At 45.5% G+C, this 20,046-nt stretch overlaps 6 protein-coding genes across 6 annotated transcripts; 5 read left to right on the top strand and 1 right to left on the bottom strand.

Moving 5' to 3' along the window:
• Positions 1-1,759: 1,759 nt before the first annotated feature.
• Positions 1,760-5,151, top strand: LAJ45_10056 (uncharacterized protein; the record flags this gene model as incomplete). The annotated part of the gene is made up of 11 exons (XM_046119587.1): positions 1,760-2,120; positions 2,177-2,188; positions 2,247-2,433; positions 2,541-2,647; positions 2,716-2,834; positions 2,943-4,014; positions 4,068-4,257; positions 4,309-4,381; positions 4,432-4,860; positions 4,935-5,070; positions 5,132-5,151. 11 exons carry the CDS (start codon positions 1,760-1,762, stop codon positions 5,149-5,151), a joined length of 2,706 nt encoding a protein of 901 aa, XP_045967218.1.
• A 762-nt stretch (positions 5,152-5,913) lies between these two features.
• Positions 5,914-6,803, top strand: LAJ45_10055 (uncharacterized protein; the record flags this gene model as incomplete). The annotated part of the gene is made up of 4 exons (XM_046119586.1): positions 5,914-6,075; positions 6,131-6,471; positions 6,526-6,687; positions 6,749-6,803. The coding sequence occupies 4 exons, from the start codon at positions 5,914-5,916 to the stop codon at positions 6,801-6,803; spliced, it is 720 nt and encodes a 239-aa protein (XP_045967217.1).
• Positions 6,804-10,604: 3,801 nt separating this feature from the next.
• LAJ45_10054 (uncharacterized protein) lies at positions 10,605-11,120 on the top strand (the record flags this gene model as incomplete). The annotated part of the gene is made up of 4 exons (XM_046119585.1): positions 10,605-10,687; positions 10,775-10,831; positions 10,908-10,968; positions 11,067-11,120. 4 exons carry the CDS (start codon positions 10,605-10,607, stop codon positions 11,118-11,120), a joined length of 255 nt encoding a protein of 84 aa, XP_045967216.1.
• A 68-nt stretch (positions 11,121-11,188) lies between these two features.
• Positions 11,189-11,756, top strand: LAJ45_10053 (uncharacterized protein; the record flags this gene model as incomplete). The annotated part of the gene is made up of 5 exons (XM_046119584.1): positions 11,189-11,214; positions 11,309-11,418; positions 11,482-11,502; positions 11,576-11,654; positions 11,726-11,756. The coding sequence occupies 5 exons, from the start codon at positions 11,189-11,191 to the stop codon at positions 11,754-11,756; spliced, it is 267 nt and encodes an 88-aa protein (XP_045967215.1).
• A 1,938-nt stretch (positions 11,757-13,694) lies between these two features.
• On the bottom strand, positions 13,695-14,725 carry LAJ45_10052 (uncharacterized protein; the record flags this gene model as incomplete). Its single annotated transcript, XM_046119583.1, has 4 exons — positions 13,695-13,782; positions 13,864-14,177; positions 14,236-14,470; positions 14,544-14,725. The coding sequence occupies 4 exons, from the start codon at positions 14,723-14,725 to the stop codon at positions 13,695-13,697; spliced, it is 819 nt and encodes a 272-aa protein (XP_045967214.1).
• A 1,286-nt stretch (positions 14,726-16,011) lies between these two features.
• On the top strand, positions 16,012-16,525 carry LAJ45_10051 (uncharacterized protein; the record flags this gene model as incomplete). The annotated part of the gene is made up of 3 exons (XM_046119582.1): positions 16,012-16,125; positions 16,181-16,416; positions 16,504-16,525. 3 exons carry the CDS (start codon positions 16,012-16,014, stop codon positions 16,523-16,525), a joined length of 372 nt encoding a protein of 123 aa, XP_045967213.1.
• Positions 16,526-20,046: the final 3,521 nt, after the last annotated feature.

The following is a 20,046-nucleotide window of genomic DNA, read 5'->3' as shown; positions in this document are numbered from 1 at the left end:
CACTTGTAAGATAGAACGATAGAGGGGTATGAAGAATTATTACATATGAGCTATTATCTTACCACATGAGATTATCTCACAACCGTTGTTTTCATTGTTTTGAGCCTCAGCTACACTTTTTTTTTGCTTTTGTTAGGTTGTGAAACGTTAATTGGTTGTGCAATAACGTATTCTTGCATGTTTATCAACGCATATGACTGCGCCTTCCAAACATCTGCCTGATGATGGAATACCACAGCTACTTTGTTTCGCAGGCTGAGTCGAAACATTGGCGGTTATATTGGTGATGAAATCAAGATGGCGATGAGATGGTGGGTGGAGGGAGGTGCAGAATTTCAGTCACTGCCGCCTGTGGTAATGCCTCCCGCGTCAGAATCTAAAGTGAATTGTGCCCATCGAATCTTTTTCATTTTCATCCAATCAAAAGTTGTTGGCCGTTGTGTTCTCAGAAACGGTAAGTACATGTAATGACGCACATTCTGTACCGCCCTGCGCGGCAACACTGCTGTTGAATACATACTGTACCAGTATACTCAACCCATCTATTAGAATATGAGTACCTACATACATGTAGCGTAGATATAAACATTATGCAGCCTGCATCTCAGAACCCGATGGAGTTCGCATCGGCTGAACCATTGTCAGTTTCCAGCGAAACTCTAACCCTTTTCAATCCGTAGAATGTATCAGGAGAAAATTCGATAACTATTCTAGAAACTCAACCAGCATAACCGGAATCAGGGCCGTATCGTGTGAAGCGAGTGGTGTCAGGCGTTTTTTAATACAGCAAGACAAATTGTCGAATCTACCGTGTCAAGTCAATCTGTCGGTACGTCCGCAGCCTGATGATATGCACGCTGTTTTCTACATACATAGCTGCACACCATTGAAGTTTACACTCCTATTTTAGACGGAATACATAGCTACATGATGGTTCGTTCCATTAATTTACTTGTGAAGAAAACTTCATTATTTTTTCAGAAGAAAAAAGTTTTGATGCAGGTTGACTATGGTGGTTTCTCACCGCTCTATGCCACGTCTCTCTTATACCGCGTATACTCCTGATGCTCACCCCCGCTTGGTTTCTATGGGGTAGCACATTCCGAGTATGTACGAGCTTAGGGGCGCTGTTTATATTATCCAGTCCCTGGAGTAAAAAAAAAAAAAAAAAAAAAAAAAAAAAGCGTGAGGCTGCTGCGCAGTGTAATGCCTAGATCCTAGATCAGTTACGCTCAGTTACCCGCGATATTCGGATTCCGTCTCGTGAGTTATGTATGCATCCACAAAGTCCTCCTAAGTATGCATCGACTCTCTTGAATCGAAGGAATGATATGAGAGTACGTATGTACGTGTTCGGTCGAGAAAGGGAAAAAAGTAATTTACGAATGGGTTTGCAGTAGGTATGTACCCCTTTAACTTTCTATAGGTGAAAGAGAGTTCAGAATCACCCTGACCTACGCTAGTGCAGCTGAGCTACAACCGCAGTAAAAGCTAAGTGAAACAGGGAAACATCTTCTCTCCTTTAAAGTCTTTTGGGTGACCCCTTGAATCAATTGCTTTCATCAGACTTCTTTTCATTCTCACCATCACACAAGGATCAGAGCGTACGTATTCTTCCTTTACAACGTCTCTCTTCTTCACCTTACCTATTCCCGTTTAGCCTTTCCTGGCTGAAATCTCCCCTAGGGATCATCCTGATAGTGGTTCACAAACAAGCCCTATCATAGAATTCACGGCCATAATCGCCAGTTAGCCAGTAATGGGAAAGGCCCTAAAAGCTCCGCTTACAGAAACAATGGCCAGCGCCACTGCTATGACTCCCGAAGCTACTCAACTTTTTGCGCTCTATCAAGAGAAGCAGGATAATCTTGCTATGGAGTTCAAACGAGCTTTGGCAAAGTTGACCGGAACGTCCCTGCCATCAGAGCCACGGAAGGAAATTGTGAGAGATGTACAAGACTCAAGCTCAAATCTATCGGATTCCGAGGATTGCAGTAACAACGATGAAACGGATGGCCACGGAGACTCATCTTCATCGGATGAAGATCCACCACTGCCACCAGCAGCGGATCCAAGTAATCCTCTGTCTCCTTCTGAGCTTGCTAGGCTAGCGAAGGGAGGTAGGCGATCACGGAAAAACGAATCTTCTAATCTAAAGGCTAAAAAGAGGTCCAAGTCAACAAACCGGGTAGCAAAGAAAAATCTAGAGATAAACGGCATTGCCACTAACGGGGTGAAAAATGGAGCGAACGGAGTCACAAATCTATTGCCGAACAGAGGAAGCCTTAACTCGTATTCTGGACCACTTCTATCGCCCGGTTCTGTGATGGGAATGAAGTCCGATGGATCGATGGTAAATGGAGATGTCGCAGATAATGAGAAGAAAGCGCGGGTAAGGGCCAGCAAGATGGAGTTCAAGAGGCTTGATGAAGTGTATGTGTTTAATTCCAGATCACAACCACCACTCCAATATATACCCAATTTAGGTTTTTTTAAAAAAACGAATGATTGAGCTAATCTCTATTTAAATACTCTCTTAGATACAATAAGGCGATACATGACTTTTATCTTGCTGAATCTTCATCATCACCTTCGGCAAAGGATGATAAATGGGAAGAATATATCTTTGTTGTACGACGAAGATTTGGTATCTACCTCTTTATATTGAGTTATATCACGTCCCAATTAATGCTAACTGTGAAACATCGAGAGTAGACTATCAAAACAAATTCCTAAAATCTTATGTTGATATAAAAAGTGTTGATCTCCGTGATGTTCTGAGAGAAGTTCTGAAAGATGTCTCCGGTATTGGTTTGAGGGAAGATAAACCTACGGTAGGTCCCCATAAGATGAATTCAAGAGAATCGACGCATTTTCCATAACCTTCTTCCTAGATCATTTCTTCTGTTTCAGATTTCTAACTGAGATAATTGCTGTTTTAGATTGAACCTAGTCTTCTATTCAATTACCTCCCCCAATTGGAATCCGAGCTTATTAAGGAAAGAAATCGTACGGAGAAAGAACAGAACAAAACTCTTATTCAGCACCTTACAATACTCACCAAATACATCGAATCAGACTATGCCCCAATTGTCAAAAGGCTTTATCCGCTTCTCCAGCACCAGGAGATAACATTTGATCTGCTATGGGCACTCTTCTTGCCTAATACACTGGTGCATACTACATGTGCTGGCTCTAACGAGTCTCGGTGTCTCAAATTGGACTGGGGTGAGCAGAAGGAAAGTCTTGAAAGAGGCAAATTCTTTCAACTTGATTGCCATTACATTGACTATGATGGCAAAACCTTTGGAAAAGCAAACGCTGTGCTTGAAATTGAGGAGTTCAGGGGTGCACGGAGAATCGATAGCCTCGGGGTTTTCCCCTTGGCATATCATGATGAAGAGGAAAAGATTCGAGAGAAGCTTATTGAGCGAGGAAGGAAGTTTTTGTCTCTTAAGGGGATGCACTATAAGTTCTATAAGGGACTAGCATTCTTTAAGAGGAAGAAGGGGGTAGTCAGACTCAATGTGCACGGGCGTGTCATGATCGACCCAATCACTTTTAGAAGGATCAATCCTAACTATCGGATGAGTCCCGTCAAGGAGACACTTCACTCTTCCACAAACTCTCTGGGAAACGATGATGATTCCGAAAATGAGAACGACGATGACGAGGATTATTGTGGTGGAGGTCGGGATGACGACGAAGAGGCAGAGATCAACACCTCCAACAATAATGCCAAACCGAAACCAAACCCGGAAGCAGTTCTCAAGCGTGCTCTTTTAGGAAAGCCACAAAGATCATATATTACTGGCCCTGATGGGAAGTTAAATCTAAAATTACTTGGTGGGGTTGCCGATTTGGCTGCAGCAAAGAAAAAGCTGCAGGAAAACGGCAAAGTGAATGAAAAGCAAGGACTCAAGGAAGATTTAATCCCGGAAGAAATGACAGAGGAGGAGCTGCTACTTTGCTCACCTATAGTTTTGGGATTTAGCTTTGGAGATAAATTATGGGGTCAGTTTAGTTTTCCTCGTTACGTCAAAATTTATCATACTAACTCTATATAGCGGAATTTGCGGTTGACCGTATCATGGAAATTGAGTTCAATAATGATGCATTCGAAAGCCTTGTACTTCCAGAGGCACAAAAGACAATTGTAAGGGCGCTTGTGGAAAGTCACGCTGGAAATAAAGACTCCAAGGTTACTTTTGACGATGTTATCAAAGGAAAGGGCAAGGGCTTGGTGGCAGTATTACAGTAAGTTACATTTTCTATGAAAGATTACTTCTAATTCTAACTCGATCTTAGTGGACGGCCTGGTGTTGGGAAAACATTGACCGCCGAAGGCATTTCGGAGTTCCTGAAAAGACCCCTGTATATGGTAAGTTATTCTTTGGTAATTCGCGACCAGAGACATACTAACGTTTTTAGGTTGGTGCTGGTGAGCTGGGTACCGATCCTCGAACCCTTGAAACTCAGCTTTCCCGGATCCTAGACATAGCACACGTTTGGGGCGCTGTCCTCTTGTTGGACGAGGCAGATGTTTTTCTTGAACGCAGATCAGTCCACGATTTACACCGGAATGCATTGGTCTCTGTTTTTCTTAGGCTGTTGGAGTATTTCCAGGGAATCTTATTCCTAACAACAAATCGTGTCGAGACTTTCGATGAAGCTTTCCAGAGCAGAATTCATATTGCGTTAAGATATAATGACCTTGACAAGAAAGCAAAGAGAGTCATCTGGAAAACATTCCTAGAAATGGTGGCGAAAGGGGAATGTTTACCAGGCGATACCCCCAGACAGATCGTCTCAAAGGAAGAGTTGGAAGGACTAGCAAGAAGACAACTGAACGGCAGACAGGTAACGATTTTTGACAAACCAATCCCCTCTACCGAGTTTCCCTAATACTGACATTATACACGTTCACTTTGCAGATCAAGAACACTGTACGAACAGCACAAGCTCTTGCAGTTAATAAGAACGAAAACTTGTCCATGGAGCATCTGAACTTGGTTCTTGCTGTGACTGAAGGGTTTGAACATGACCTAAAGGGTACTGGACAAATCGAGAGTAAGAATCACCTGATAAAAACGCGGCAGTGAAAAACTCACTAACAGTTACTGAATGGCAGGCATGATGTCTTATGCATGAAACTGTTTAGAGGTTGATCATAAGTGGTGAATCAGGCTCGCAAATTAGGCGAAATGCAAAAAAAAGCCGTGTCTCAGTCAGGACGCCAGGCTCGTTTGTATTACTTTTTTACTCTTTCTTTTCTTTTCTTCATGCTTGTTTCATGGTTGTGGAACAATGGTGATCACTGTAGGGGTCTTTGTGTTTGTAGGTTTAACAGGAGTACGGAAATTGGGAGTTTTGAAAGACAGATAGAAAGAAAAGTTGAATTGATAACTCGAGTGTTTACTCTATTATCATTGGGTTTAGTTAGATTGTCTAATTATCATCAGGTATCGATATACACTAAATAGTTAAGCGTGTGTACCTACCTGATGTTCCAAGACAACTTTCGTAGCGATTACTATTCCATCTGCAGCTATTCCCTGTTTTCGGAGTATTCAAAGACATCTACCGTACCTGTACCGTCATGAGTAGATACTTTTGGTACTTGGTCCGTAACTTCGTGCCTGAGACACGCGAAGTGGCCGATTCGATAATGTTAGTAACCCGGTGATGAAATCAAATGATCAGCAAATTTCCCGCTCAGGGACTTGTCCAGATTCATTAGCGTATTAATACGTGTCTGGCACGTGGTATTCAGCTCACTCGACCGCACAGTACTTGTAGCTACCATATTCTCCTAATCATAAAAGTAAGATTCCCTACCCATTTACATCCTCATCATAGGCCATACTGTCAACATCTGTCATTTTTCTTTGACCTTCCAGCACATTTCTCATTATGTTCGTAAACAATCTCGTCATTTTTCTCGCAGCGCTTCCAGCCATTGTGGTCTCGTCGCCAGCAGGCCTCCACGATAACGACTACGGAAATGGCGGGAGGTATGGCTTCAAGAGCTGTAAAGATAGGGGGGTTAGGCCCGGCAAAGTTAGCTGTATCAATGTACGGTTTTCTGTTTACTGATACCTTAATTCCCTATCACTAACTCCATCTCTAGTTTGATTCAATCGAAACCAATGCCACCACGGGGTTGGCAACTGTTCCAAAAGACTACACAGGGTTAACGTTTAGCCCGCAATGGTCTGTCATCAACGTTACAGCTTCCAAAAACAAACTACCCGCCGGAAACTACCACTCTGCAGTATCGAAGCCAAATGCTCTCATTGGGTCGAAGTACAATCCTAATAACAAGAACGACCGATGCCCCGCAAGCTTCAGTGTAAAGGATGGAACATTTGATTTATTTGGATTCTACGTTCAACCTATGGGAAGTCCGCCTCCGGGTGTGTGGGTGAATGTCATTGGGCACCCAGCCGATGAGAAGGAGAAACCTTTTGAGTACAGAACTAGTCCATATCTTACTGGAACATACATATACTAATTTCTTGAAAGGCATTCTTTTGAATTTTCTCATGATGTAGTTAGGCCAAGTTACTTCGATACAGATAAGGATGTACCAGATCCAAGACTCTGGAATAATCTGAAGAAGGTCGAAGTGTGGAGTACATATGGTGAAATGGATTGGGAGTTCTTTGTGGATGATATCTGGGTTCGGTGAGATCACTCTAAGTACCCCATCCAGACATACATAAATCTGATCATACCATAATCACAGATGGGGAAATGAGACGGAGTCTACATTTACAGCCCAGAATAACGAGTTGAGATAAGGCCTCTATATCTGATGGACCACATTGCTTTCTTCTAAATCTTCCCAGTTCTTGTTTCGTTGTAAGGGTATATGTACACGTCAGCTTTTTCCAACTAGCTGTCATAACTTCCTAGGTGAATATAAACGATTTTGATGGCTTAACAATGAAATTTGGCCAGGAGCCTAGCCAGTCGTGACTTGGTGGTTAAAACTGCCGTTCACAAGTCATCACTCGATGGAATTGGTGACATTTAAAACATCAGTGACGCCATACGTGCATCATTGCCTGCACAGTACCTTCAAAGAGCAGTGTTTGACAAATTCAGTCCGATACCAACTGTAGGTTAATATCAAGTCTATTACCTTGAGCTGAAGATATTGGCAACAACAATAAAATCCCTTCAATCGCAGCTAGAGGACTGTGAATGGAATACATAGATCCAATAAGTTCATTTCTTAGGCGAAATGAACACGATGCATGAGTTGTGAATCTCGAGTGGCGTTACGTGAGCCCAATACTCAATCGTCGAATAAGTGTGGCGAGTAAGTCTTTCTTTTATGCTTCCAACCGCCACAAGAACTAAAGTAAGGTGCGACAGTATTCACTCTCGTTCTGCCTTAGCAGGTTTCCTATCGCCTTTTGGCTCACATAAGCATTATAATAATCACTAAGACGTTGTCTCATCCAGTAGAAACAGATCTCTGTCCGGATTGGGTAATATTCTCCCCTGACATTGCGTTTGATCTTTGGTTACACTAACAGCCTTCTAGATACCACTTGTATATTATCTCCGCCAGTAAGAATACGTTATAGAACTCGGAAGTGCTCTATGTAGAGGACAACGTGGATACAATGATGTCAAAACTACATTCCTTGCTCACAGTAAGCTACAAGTATCCTCAACTGAATAATACATATACATGTAACCTAGCTAGCACCCATGTATGTACATGACTTCTACTCTAGGTACAGTTGATGATGACTTGTATACCATGTATGTACATACTACCCCTGATACGTATACACTCAGTGAGTGTATATACGTGTGAGCAATGAATATCGACCCAATACTAAGAGAAATAAAATAGTCCGCAGCACAGAAAAAAACTAATACTCAGGCTTCTCCTTCCCGTCTTCAACAATGTTAAAGAAATAACGTCCAGGGTATCAGGCAGCTCATCGATGCATTTTGGAATTGGTCGACCGGCAAGTACTCATTAAACCCATGGTAAATGTACGGCACTGTGGTACTCGCTTCCAGTTATCCCTTAGAACACGAGTGCGCGTCGGTGATGTATCGAGATCGATTGCCGCAGGGAATCTAATTGACGGGTCTCAATCCATAAGCAATCCTGGTAACATGGACCGTGTATTGAGGGAAAAGATGGTAACTATAAACTAGTAGGTTCATTTGCCAAAGGAATTTTCAAATCGTTGGAGCAGAATTTTTTATCTGCATGGCCTGGGCTAGCCATCCTTTTCCCCGCCTTCACCAATCATTTGGTGTCTATCACACCACATCCAGCATCCATAAACATTTATAATTTATCCGCTGCACATCACTTTTAAGATCATTAAGCCCCCGTTCCGTTGTTTGCCTACGTTGGTACAACGCGTGATGTATGTACCTACATGTAGGTATCCTTTGGGTTTGTATGAACTATTAGTATTCCTGGCACGCTACGTATCATACGCAAATAGCATAGATCCTCGCCAATCGAAAATAATCAGGATGAGTGATATATATTCTCTGCCTGTGCCCATGGTATCGGTAAGGCTGGATGGACGCGGTATGTATGTCTAGGTAAGTTGTTCCGAACATAACTGTACCGCCGTGGCTTTAAACTATCGGTAAACCTGAACTTGCGACCGAAACGAGAAAAAACAAAGATAATCCGATGACTGGAAAGCCGATGTCGGTGCACAGATCACCATGCGAACTCTAATGCAACGTGATGCATGAGACGTTACTCCCTTGAAGAAGGGGGATCAGAATTAACAGTTCATGAATTCGCTTCGAATCAATAATGACCAGCCAGCTGCAGTCTATCATCGCATTCTAAACAAAACACAAGTCTCCATTGACAAAACGTCTATTCCTGTTACACAGAAGCTGTGTATACCACTACTGAGTTTCCGTGGGCAACGTATGCATTCCAAACAAGAGTCCCACCCCCACTGACAATCGCTTCTCGGGAAATACAAGACAAAACTCAGGCATGCTCCCGATGTTTAATAGCGCCAGCAAATTGTTTATTATATGTAGTGGGTAAATCTTTTAAGACTTCGTTTAGGTTTATGCTTATATTTCCATAAACTAATTAATCTTGTACACAACCGATCATAATCGACAGAATCCCCAAAAAAATAAGAGAGGAAGCTATTCACTGCGGTATTATTCTATTAAATTGACTCGCCTCTGATTACCATGTCTCATTTTCCGGATGTTCTGGCTTCCCTTCTCTTGTTTTAAGGAACGATTTAAGTAATGAACTCAGTGATTTTGATTATGTAGGTTAGAGTTGTACAAATCATAAAGTCTCTTGCATCGTTCCCTAGCTTGGCCCCCAAACCCAACTCGCACTGACCCCAATTGTTGTATCAAGTCTCCCTATGCAGTCAAAGTCCTTAGTGCATAAACTAAACTCGAGCGAAAGATACGTATCTATCATGATCCACTACACCATCCGCGGGTAATACATTAACGAAGACTGTACGTAGTACTAGTACTTTAGCCTCAGATCTTTTTACGGGGAAGCGATGAAGCCTGGAGAGAAGGGCAGTTCGATATTAACAGCAAATAATAGCAATGAAGAAAATTCCGGCTCGCCCTCCTTTGGCCAGAGCTAGAAATCCGGTCGGTGGGGGAGAGGTCACTGGTAGGGTGTGCATGTACTGTATGTACCCGCTCATCTGCGCTTCGCCCATCCATCTATAAAGCCAGTAAAACGAGTCCATCTGCTCCGCCTATAGCTATAGACCAGTTCTTAACTTCATCAACGGCCGGAAAGATTCTTTATACCACCTCCATTGTTAGAAATCAGCGAGGATGGACAACGTACATTCCCACGAGTTGGCTGCTATTGCAAGCGTGTCCGAACGGCATCCAGCGAGTGCTTCAGTCCAGAGGACTGAAGCCGTGAACTCAGGCGTTAACGGCTGAGAAAGAAGTATGTAGAATCTTCGATTTTTTTGCTTATTCTGCTTCTTCTTCTTCTTCTTCTTCCTTACCCTTTCTTCTTTCCCTTGACGTGGGTACGTGCTGAGTGATTGTCTGACCGATATGATCTATCGCATGATAGAGCGAGGGCTCTGAATACCCATCAGACTAAGAAATTGTAAGTCTCATTGTAATTTGCGGAATGGAAATAAGAAGCTGTCGAACAACTGTGCAAGTGGGAGCGACACGACCTCCCTCAACTCCAGTGTGTTGCAATATGCGCATATGAATATGAAAACGGTTCGTTTAGATTCTAAATTTGCCCCCCTCCCCCAATATCAAGTTTCCTTTACTTTATTCAATTTCTAACATCATTTGTAAGGCCGGAGATATCACCGGCCTAGAGGAGGAGGCAAATACCGCCAATTGATGGGGTTTGTCTTGGGAATGTTTCTAAAGTCATGGCACTAGTTAATTGATGGTCTGGGCTCAATATGTGATATAGAAAGATCAAGATCGGTAGGTTGTGTGCACGAAGTTTCTTTTTTCTTTTTTTTCAATTTGTTTTGTACTAATTCTCCGAAATGCAAATAAACGGCTAATTAATACCGCCCTTCCATAGTTTAGACTTAGCACACCATATGCATATGTGTTTACTAATGCTACGGGACCCCATACATCTAGATAGCCCACAGCATATTTTAGACATTGGTACTGGGATAGGGGCAATTAACGCTGCAAAGTATAACTTCTATCTTTAATTGTATTAGATTTAAACTGCTATGAAACGATTACTAGGGGCGGGTTCTAACAGGAGCCCTCCCCATAGTAAATACCCATCTGCAGAAGTCATTGGGACGGACCTTAGTCCCATTCAACGATCGTGGTACGTGCTATTCCAATTGCTTGCTGTTTAAAACCGGCTCAAGCGCGAGCAGTCCTTGAAACTCACATCTTTATAGGGTGCCGCCAAACTGCAGGTTTGAAGTTGAGGACGCAGAGAGTCCGTGGACGTCTTCAAGGGTATATCATTCCATACACCACCACCTCCGGGCCTATCAGGAGAAATCTCCAGGCTTATCATCATGTTTATTGATACGATTTCCTTGCTGTCTTTACAGGAATCATTCGATCTTATTCACTCTAGGCATCTGATGGGAGCTATATCGGACTAGAAGACCTATATCCAGCAATTTATGATTCGTTGAAACCAGGTGGTTGGGCTCAATCCGCTGAATATACTATGGACCTCAAATCAGATGATAACAGGTATGTGCCCTGTATTGCGTGGCGAACTCACACTCAATCATCATTACATGTTCGTGCTTCACAAGCCATGGCCTAACATGTGTTCTGTATGCAGCTATCCACCTGATTGTGCCCTTCGGCAATACCTAAACCTTTTCCAAGAGGCGGTAGCTCGGACTAGAAAGCCCCTTGATGTAGCGGAGAAGCTCAAAGACAATCTGATTAGTGCTGGCTTTATTGGGGTTTCGAAGGAGGTGAAGAAACTGATTTGGTCTCCTTGGTCTACAGACGAAACGATGAAGGAACTGGGTCGGTATGCTTTGCTAAACCATGAGACGAGCCTTGAAGCATCCGGATTGGCACTCTTCACTCGTGGGGCTAGGATTGAGGAAAGGTGAGACAACTGGTATATACGCGGTAGAGGAACTGAAAAATGGGGAAATACACGTCTATAACATGCAGTATGTCCAACCCATGAGCCCTCTCATGCACGTGAGCATTTAAGTGGCAACTCGTTCTAACGGTTCTTAAGTCATTTTGTTATCGCTCGCAGGCCGTTGTAGCGAAAGGAAAAGGGGCTTTTGGTTGACAGGGCCTAGATCCTTGGATACGTTAAACATGCAAGGCATTCTTTTTTTTTTTTTCTTGGTCAAAATGATCCAGACTCACCAATTGCTGTACAAGCTTTGATCCCGGGCGTGTTTCAGTGCGAGGAATGATGATGAGGCATATCATGTCAATAGTTTTCATACCTTTGTCTGCTTAACCATTTTTGGTTCCTTTCTTTTCTTTCCCTTTTCCCTTTTGAAACTCAACTAGGTGTGGGTGATCGAACAAGTACATTGGGTTTTGCATTCCTCCCTTTGTGGATCAAACCTAGTTTGTCAATTTTTCAGCCAAGAGCGGCTAGCCACAACACATATGTTTGTGATATTTGATCATACACTATCACTCGAAGCTTCAAGTTAGTTGATGTACCATCAAACCCCACCGTTATTGAGATACTTGTACCTGCGCATTCATCAAGCCTTTGGGTTTTCTTGTAGAGATCTAGCCGCAAAGACATCCACATAAGTAGTTTGTCACTGAAAATCAATAGGAAAAAATATCTACCGCATCGAACATGACTCAGAAAATAGAACCAAAAAGGACATACCCATCGTCAGCATATATATATATATAATTAATATCCTAGACCTGATCGAGTGACATTACCTGCTCACGTTATAAACGTACGATACCTTAATTCGCATTACTAAACCTACCCGGCGTGAAAAACAGTACCTGTAGCACTCCCAACTAACTCCAATATCACTATATCCAGCTCTCATTGCAACTTAACGTAAATTTGCATAGCCTCGGAGACCATCTTTTCCCCGCTCTAGTGTGGGTTAACCAAATATGTCTTAATCCGCATATTATATTAGATCGATAAAACATATAACACCGATTTACCCCCTATATATCTACATGTATCTATATATCCCCTAACTTCGACCTCTAGCCCGAAACAAAGACAACTAGCCCCATGAATTAAACCCGTTTTATCAATAACCTACCTACATATAGCTAGTCAGCCCGGTTTAGCAACGAGTGATATCTTGTGATCTGAATATGAAATAGGCAACCACTGTGGAATATGAAAAGACTCCCCACGCACAAGCGCATATGATCTGCCTCGTGCTCAGCTACCTATTCGTGTGATTATTCGGCGCAGACGGGGGGAAGGGTCGAAAAAAACTGTGTGCCATATGTATGTATGAAGCTAACGTTGGCGATCGCCGTTTTGTGCTAATACTCAGGCAATATAAAAGTACTAGTACTAGTACTAGCTGCAATTACGCCTGAGTGATCTCTCCCCCCCCCCCCCCCGGCGCAAGTGGGTCGTGCGGGCAGGATCGAAATTTGTGATGAATTTTTTTGTTATTTTATTTTATTTATTGAATTTTTTGGTCGTGTGGGGAGGTGACTGCATATTTGTATGCAGCATGGCCGGTAGTGTATAATCCGGCGGAGAAAGTGTTGAGCCATTGAATCGAATTGAAACTGAATTGAATTGAGTTGTATCCCGGTGATGCGTCTTTTCAGATCTATACACATACGTACGGCGTTAGTGCTTATTCCATTACTGTGCTATGTGATAGAGGTAGGTAGAAAAAGATGTACTGACTGGGTGCATTGCTAGTTTAATTAATTTAATTGAATCATGATCACAGTATCAAACTCGGCCATGACATGTGGTACTGCGGGGCCGGAGTCTATCACATGTCTGTCCGCCTGCCTGTATGTCCGTCTTTGCATAAATGTCTTTTTCCTAAAATACATACGTAGCCCGTAGCCCCGCGCAGCTAGCTAGCTAGCTTTCCTGGTATATATATCATCACCGCACAACAAAGTATCGTCTATAAGAGTGTAAGAAAAGCCCTATCTAATACCCACCCACCCACCCCCCTCTAAAAAGGGTTCATAAAGAAACCACCAGCAGCAGCAGCCTCAACCAACTACGGTAGATTCCTCATCGCGCCCTCAAACGCCACCAACGCCACCGCATTCGCCGGAAACGCCCTGAGGAAGCACGGTACGAACCCCCTATCCACCGCACCCCACCCGCATCGTCAGCCCGCGTACCTCACAAGCACATCACAGGGGAATATAGTGCAATCAACAAACCTCCAGTACCCCCTCCACCCCGCCTCCCTATATACCCCCTTCGCCGCCTCCCTCCAATTCCGAAACCTTCGGCAGTCCAGGTCATCCGTCATGATCCGCTGCTTGACCGCATCAGACGGATAGCTGGTAATCCAGAACATCTGCGCGCTCAGCCCGCCGGCCCAAAAGTTAATCGCGGGCGTCGAGAGGCTCGTATGGGTTGCCAGATAGCGCGAGAAGAGATCATACGACCCCCACCAGAAGAAGAAGAACGTGCGGAAGAGCAGCGTTGCGCAGAGGCCGTGGTAGATGCCGCGGAGACCGTGGGCGCCGTACTAGCATACATTGTCAGCGGAGAGAGAAGGTAGGCCCCGGGGGGGGGGGGGGGCAGACAAGCTTCTTGATGCAGTCGATAGGTCCCCGGTATTTCACACCCTCGCGATTCCCGCGCGCGTTGTACTGCACTTGGAGGCGCGCCTTGACGTGCTCCACGGGTGCTGCAATCAGGCTGACGGTCCAGCCAGCTAGCATGCCGGAGGCGCCCTGTGCTGGCAGCGGTAGGCGCTCGTGGTTCGGGTAGAAGTGGGTCTTGATCAGCGAGCGGTAGTTTGACAGTGATCCCAGCATCCTAACTCGGTCGGTCAGCGGGGAGGAGGAGGGGTGGGGGGAATGGGAAAGGAAGGGAGAGGAAGGAAACTGACAAAGAATCCATAAACATCCAGCCAACGAGCGGGGGGCTGGCGCCTTTGTAGAGGCCGCGGAGACCTTCGCGCTGCAGCGTCTGGCGGAGGCAGTCGAGCGGCCCGGTGAAGTGTGTGGTGGAGGAGGTTTGGAGGCGCACCTTGATGGTGTCGAATCTGTGGCATGTGTGCGCTCCCGACATCGGTTGCTAGTTGTTAGTTGCTGGGAAGCATACGAGTCACGGTACGGTAGGTAGGTAGATGTAGGTAGGTTCTGCTGTGTATGTACTTACGGATGCCCGACTGGTGTTCCGGTCAGCTAGGTAAGAATTGCGAAAATTGAGAATTGCGAATTGCAAAGATTGAGATGGAACGCAAATTAAAGAAATCCTCCCCCAAAAAAGTGAGGAAAAAAAGACAATACACTCACCAGTCAACTTCCCCACCCCCGAAAACACACCCGCCACAAAGCCTCGATACGCCGAGTGCTGTCGCTCCGCAGCCTTTGGCGGCGATGGTTGGGCGCTCATCGTAGATACTGTACCTACTCTAGGTGGGATGAAGGTAGGTGGGTTCTATAGGGAGAACAATTCCTTCACACACACAGCGGGGATCGAGGGGTCGCGGAGAAAGTCCGGAGGAGTCGGGATAACTATTTGGCGGGGCTTGGCTCACGAATGGCGGAACCCTGACTTAACTTCGGCATGTTCCGCGGAGGGCTAGCTAGCTACATGGCGCTAGGTAAGCCAGTAGATAATGTCCAATCATATCATAGCAGGGCGGGCAGCTCGAAAGCTCGAAAGCTCGAAAGAAAGCTTGTCCGCCCCCCCGCAAGGTTCTAGCTGTGGTTGGGACTTGTCATTCCCCGCATGTGTGAGGGTATCTTCAGTATCTTCGACCCTGTGGGGGTGTAGCTTTTGAACCTGACCTCAACCATCAACTGTCTTGGCGTTTCTATATCCAAAATACCTACCGAAATAACACCCACCATGAGCTCGAGCTCAATTCCTATCCAAAAAGCAAGAGGTTCAATTCAAGCTAAAGCGGGAATCAAACACTTTGTCCAAACACCCTTTCAGGTGTATCGATCCTGCGAACCGAAAATCGGACGCACGCCTTTCCCGGCGTGGCCAGGGCCCAGGGCACAACTATTCGGAACCCCCAGAAACCCGTAACCCACTGTACACAAACCCGTTCTCGAACGCGCTCCAAGCGCCGATTAGTTTCCTTTAGAGGTTTCAATCCATGCCGTATTGTAACGTCATAAGCTGTCAACGATATCGACAGTCGATGGTGGTGGTGGTGGTGGTGCTTCATTGTTACGTCATGTCACTCATATAAGGGTAAACGGCTTGGATTCGCAGTACTTATATATCTCGAAAAGACGTTTCTGATTCGAAACCTAACACACAACCTATCTTTTTTTTCTTGAATTCTTCTATTAGCTTGAACCCCTCTAAAAAAAAAAAAAAAAGCGCAACTTCTCAAAATGACAGACCAAACCTTCCACCTCACCCGCGAAGACATCCGCAAGCTCGAATCCCGCGAGTCCCGCCGCTACCACGGCCAAGTCCCCGCCGACGCCGACTCCTCAATCCTCAAAGTAACCCTCCCCCTCCTCCCTCCCACCAACACACCAACTAACCCCTGCACACCAGTCCATCGTCGACCAAAACAAAAACCGTAGCAAAGATCCCCAAGCCAACCTCGAGCTGCCCGAAGACCCCCCGGTGCCCGGCGACATGAAGTCGGCCGACGCGCGCTACAGCGGCGGTGGCATCGGCTCGGGCCGCTACTCGGGCGACCTGGCGACAGAGAACGATGCGCTGCGGGAGCCAGCGGCGCAGCAGAGCGGCGTCAGGGTCGATGGCGAGAAGTTGCATAAGGGCACTATGTATGGACACCTGTATAAATCCTCGAGGGGATGAAGAAAAATAAATTTTATAGGCGGCGGTGTATTAACTAATTTGTTTTGTTGCAGTTTGGAGCCTAAGTACTCATAGGCTGTTTTTTTGTGAGAGGGGAAGGAGTGGGGAGGGGGGGGAGGGGTTCTGGGGAAGTGGTGGGGTGCCAGTATTGCCGGTGCTTCCAGTGTTGCCAGTGTATGTTGTGCCAATGTTGTGCCAGTGCGTGTTAGGAAGCGGGAAGTGGGAATAGTCGGAAGGTTGAAATTGTCAAGACCTTAATTGGATAGAGATTTCGCCAGGAAGCTGTTTTCAAAACCGCCCAATATCTTGTGCCTATATATTCTTAGCTTACAGACTCAAAATCAGTTTGTCACGAAATTGCAATATATTCCAAATACCTCATGTCCTAGATACAATGTGCCCTTTGTGTTTTTTTTTTTTTTTTTTCAGGCTCTTGGTGTTTTGGTTCGAATACACCCATCGTGGGTCTAGTCTACCGCTTTGTTGTTCGGTTTCCGTAGCTTAACTTCTAATCACAGAATTATGACCACCTGTCCCAAAGTGTTTGCAGCCTCTGCAATGTTTCACCATCAACCGATAATCGTCTTCTCTAACATGTACTCTACACCCAAGATGACGTGAGACAGAGTAGGCAACTGCTGCCAAAATACGTTAAAACAGCTCTGTACATAGCTATAATCAGTTAAGCATTAGAGCTAGAGACTATAAGTTAACCCACCTAACCCAACCATCATTACTCACACACCCCATTATCTGAGCCTGAACCATCTCTATGAGACCAATACAGACTGCAAATAAAGAGCCGCAGCCTGAAACCGAGAAAAAACCGTCCCGGCAGCCTGAAAACTGTGGCGAGTGATAATTCATGATTATATACCACCGTCATGAGGGTAGCGGAGGGTTTATGTAGCCTGTTGATTAGTAGCGTGTGGGGTTTTGATGTTGCTTTCAAGATTCCGTGTAATCTTGTTGTGCTGTTAATTGGCAATGACCACAAAAGTACCGATAACTGCATCAGAAGGTTTGGAACCTCCCCTTAAGTACTTACTAGCGTGTCATAATGATTATGTACACGTCTCCTCCGCCACGACGTCCGTAACTACATGTACTATTGTACATATCACTATAGCCACTTAATGGCACCTTACAATGTGCCGAGTATATGTATGCGGTTGTTATTGTCGGTTAACTTGTACCTACCGTTTGATGTTACGGCTATATTACTCACCTCCCTCCATGGCACTCCCTGTCTGCTCTTTTATATCTCTCCACTGCTCGGATGCGCAATGTCTTAGAGACCAATCACTTAGTCTAGCTCAATTGACATCAATTGATCTATGATGGCCGCCATTGCGGGCGAGTGATAGTTCATGCAAACACCCGCACTCATCCCCGCAAACAGTATCAAGGCCTAGGAGGCCGCCTCCAAGTATCGGTCAGCACGCCTTGCCAATCACTACATTTACTCATGAGGAAGGTTTACCGAACAAAAACAAGCAAACAGATCGAACACCGCCCCAAAAACACAGACACTAGTAGATCTCCCCACACTCCCTCGAAACACAAACCCTCATTTCATTAATTCCAACAGTGTTCCTTCTCAGATTACGCCACGGCGACACTGGGGTCCTCCCCACAACCAAGCAACCAAGCAAACAAAAAAGAAAGAAACCCAGGCACGTAAGCGCCTAGGGAGATTCGCTAATCTAACCTCACACCCCCCCCCCCCCAACCCCACCACCACCCCACCACTAAGAAAACATAATGAGGCTGTGTTTGATAGAAACACTGTCTCGTCGGTCCGGCCTTCATCACTTTGTTGACAAGGATTTCATCGATCTCACCTTTCGAGTCTACCTCCTCGCCTAGCAAATTAAAGAAGAAACAAACACTAGGACACAACACAAGCCTTACCGGACCATAGAAACAGCCAAACAAACATACAAGCGTGACCGCAGCTGCAGTATGAAACAGAAGGACCAATTGCAAGACCACCCAAACGTCCACCATATAAGGCATTCCGCCACTAACTACATACTCCTCCAAAGCGCCCCAACATACACCCCACCACCTCCAGAGCGGTCTAGCCCCCCGGATACGTCAATTAATCAATCAGTCACCTCCGGTCGGAACGGTCGGTTCCACCACAAGTTCATGAAGCGCAGGTGAGTGATAATCCATGACACAAAAGCAGCCCACTTACCTAGGGCAAGCGAACCTTTTGCTCCCGCTTAGATCTTGAGTTATGTAATGACTCTTTTCTTTAGCTCTTTTTCTACACTATTCGAGACATCAATTTAGAGGCTAGGATCTCTATGACCTCCTTCCTTCCTTCCTCAGGCCACCTGGCTAGAATAGAAGATAGCCTACCAGCGCTTCAGCCCTAAATCCATCATTACTAAGACACCTTACCAATACCATGGTCTTATCAATGTCAGAGCACACGATTGTTAACGTAACCGGCAGCGAGTGATATTCCATGATTTACCGCCCCCTCTCTTCACCTCGCGCTCGCTTACAACCTAAGCGGTTCAAGGAAACTGCAGAAACTGCAGAAACTGCATAAGGTAATGCAAAGCCCGCCCGCCCAAATAGCAATTGCTAGCTAGTACTTTATCCGTTGGGAATCAGACTTGAACTTATGCACTGGCAAGGAGCGTACATAATGCTAACCAACACTCTGCATCCACCTACCCCAAGACGAGAATAATCGCCGCCGCCACGCTGACGATCCGTACATAGACTGCAGCTGGTATGGCAGCGTAGCGTAGAATAGAGCACCTACTCTGTGGCTTTCATTCGTGGATATCAAAACCCTCAAAAAAAAAAAAAAAAAAAAAGACCCACAGGACCGTTTTCCAGCTATTTGTACCTCTACATACTCTAGCCGCGGGTAGTAGAACGGTAGCTGGTAGAGTACTCTACTCGGACCCACGCGTCAGTCATTATTACTCTGCTGCATCCCTGCCAAGCTTCGGGATCTCCCTCCCTCATCGCACATCACATCACTCGCTTGAATTCCTTCAGAGCGTACTCCATGTCGGCAAGTACAACCCAGCCAGCATTGAGTAAGGGTCATTCATCTATCGATCGGTACATCGCGAGGGTGGTTATGGCAATGATGGCATAAACCGACACTCCACTCTTGGTAGTTAGAGGGGAAGAATAGAGTACCACCGTCCGATAGACACACATGTCCGTGCTTCCTTCGGGGAAACACGCACGGTACCCTACCAATTGTCCTACCTACCCAGACTGAAGTCTGACCGACCGAAGCAACTATCTAACGGTTCACGGCTCACACCCATCCCCCTTCTTCCCCTCGCTTGAGCGCGCATCCAATCACGCAACCTGATACATCCACGATCCACCCCCTCCCTTGAACGAGGTAGTCGCACGCGGCGGCGGATAGAGGAGATCCCAATGAACGAGAGCGGTGAGGAGGAGGGGAGGGGGGAAGTCCTGTTGCGGTGTGGTGTGGTGTGGGGTAGGTGCTCTGCTGGATGTGGTTTTTTTCTGTGTTGGGGCATGATAGCACAAGAGGGCAGAAACGGTTTGGTTAGGGCTCTTGTGGTGGCCCAAGACGACACTGGCTC

The sequence above is a fragment of the Morchella importuna genome, assembly GCF_003444635.1.
Source record: "Morchella importuna strain M04M26 chromosome Unknown Morimp01GS041, whole genome shotgun sequence".
In the NCBI taxonomy this organism is placed as follows: Eukaryota; Fungi; Ascomycota; class Pezizomycetes; order Pezizales; family Morchellaceae; genus Morchella; species Morchella importuna.
The sequence above is the reverse complement of the archived record's forward strand: the minus strand, read 5'-3'. Positions and strand labels throughout refer to the sequence as shown.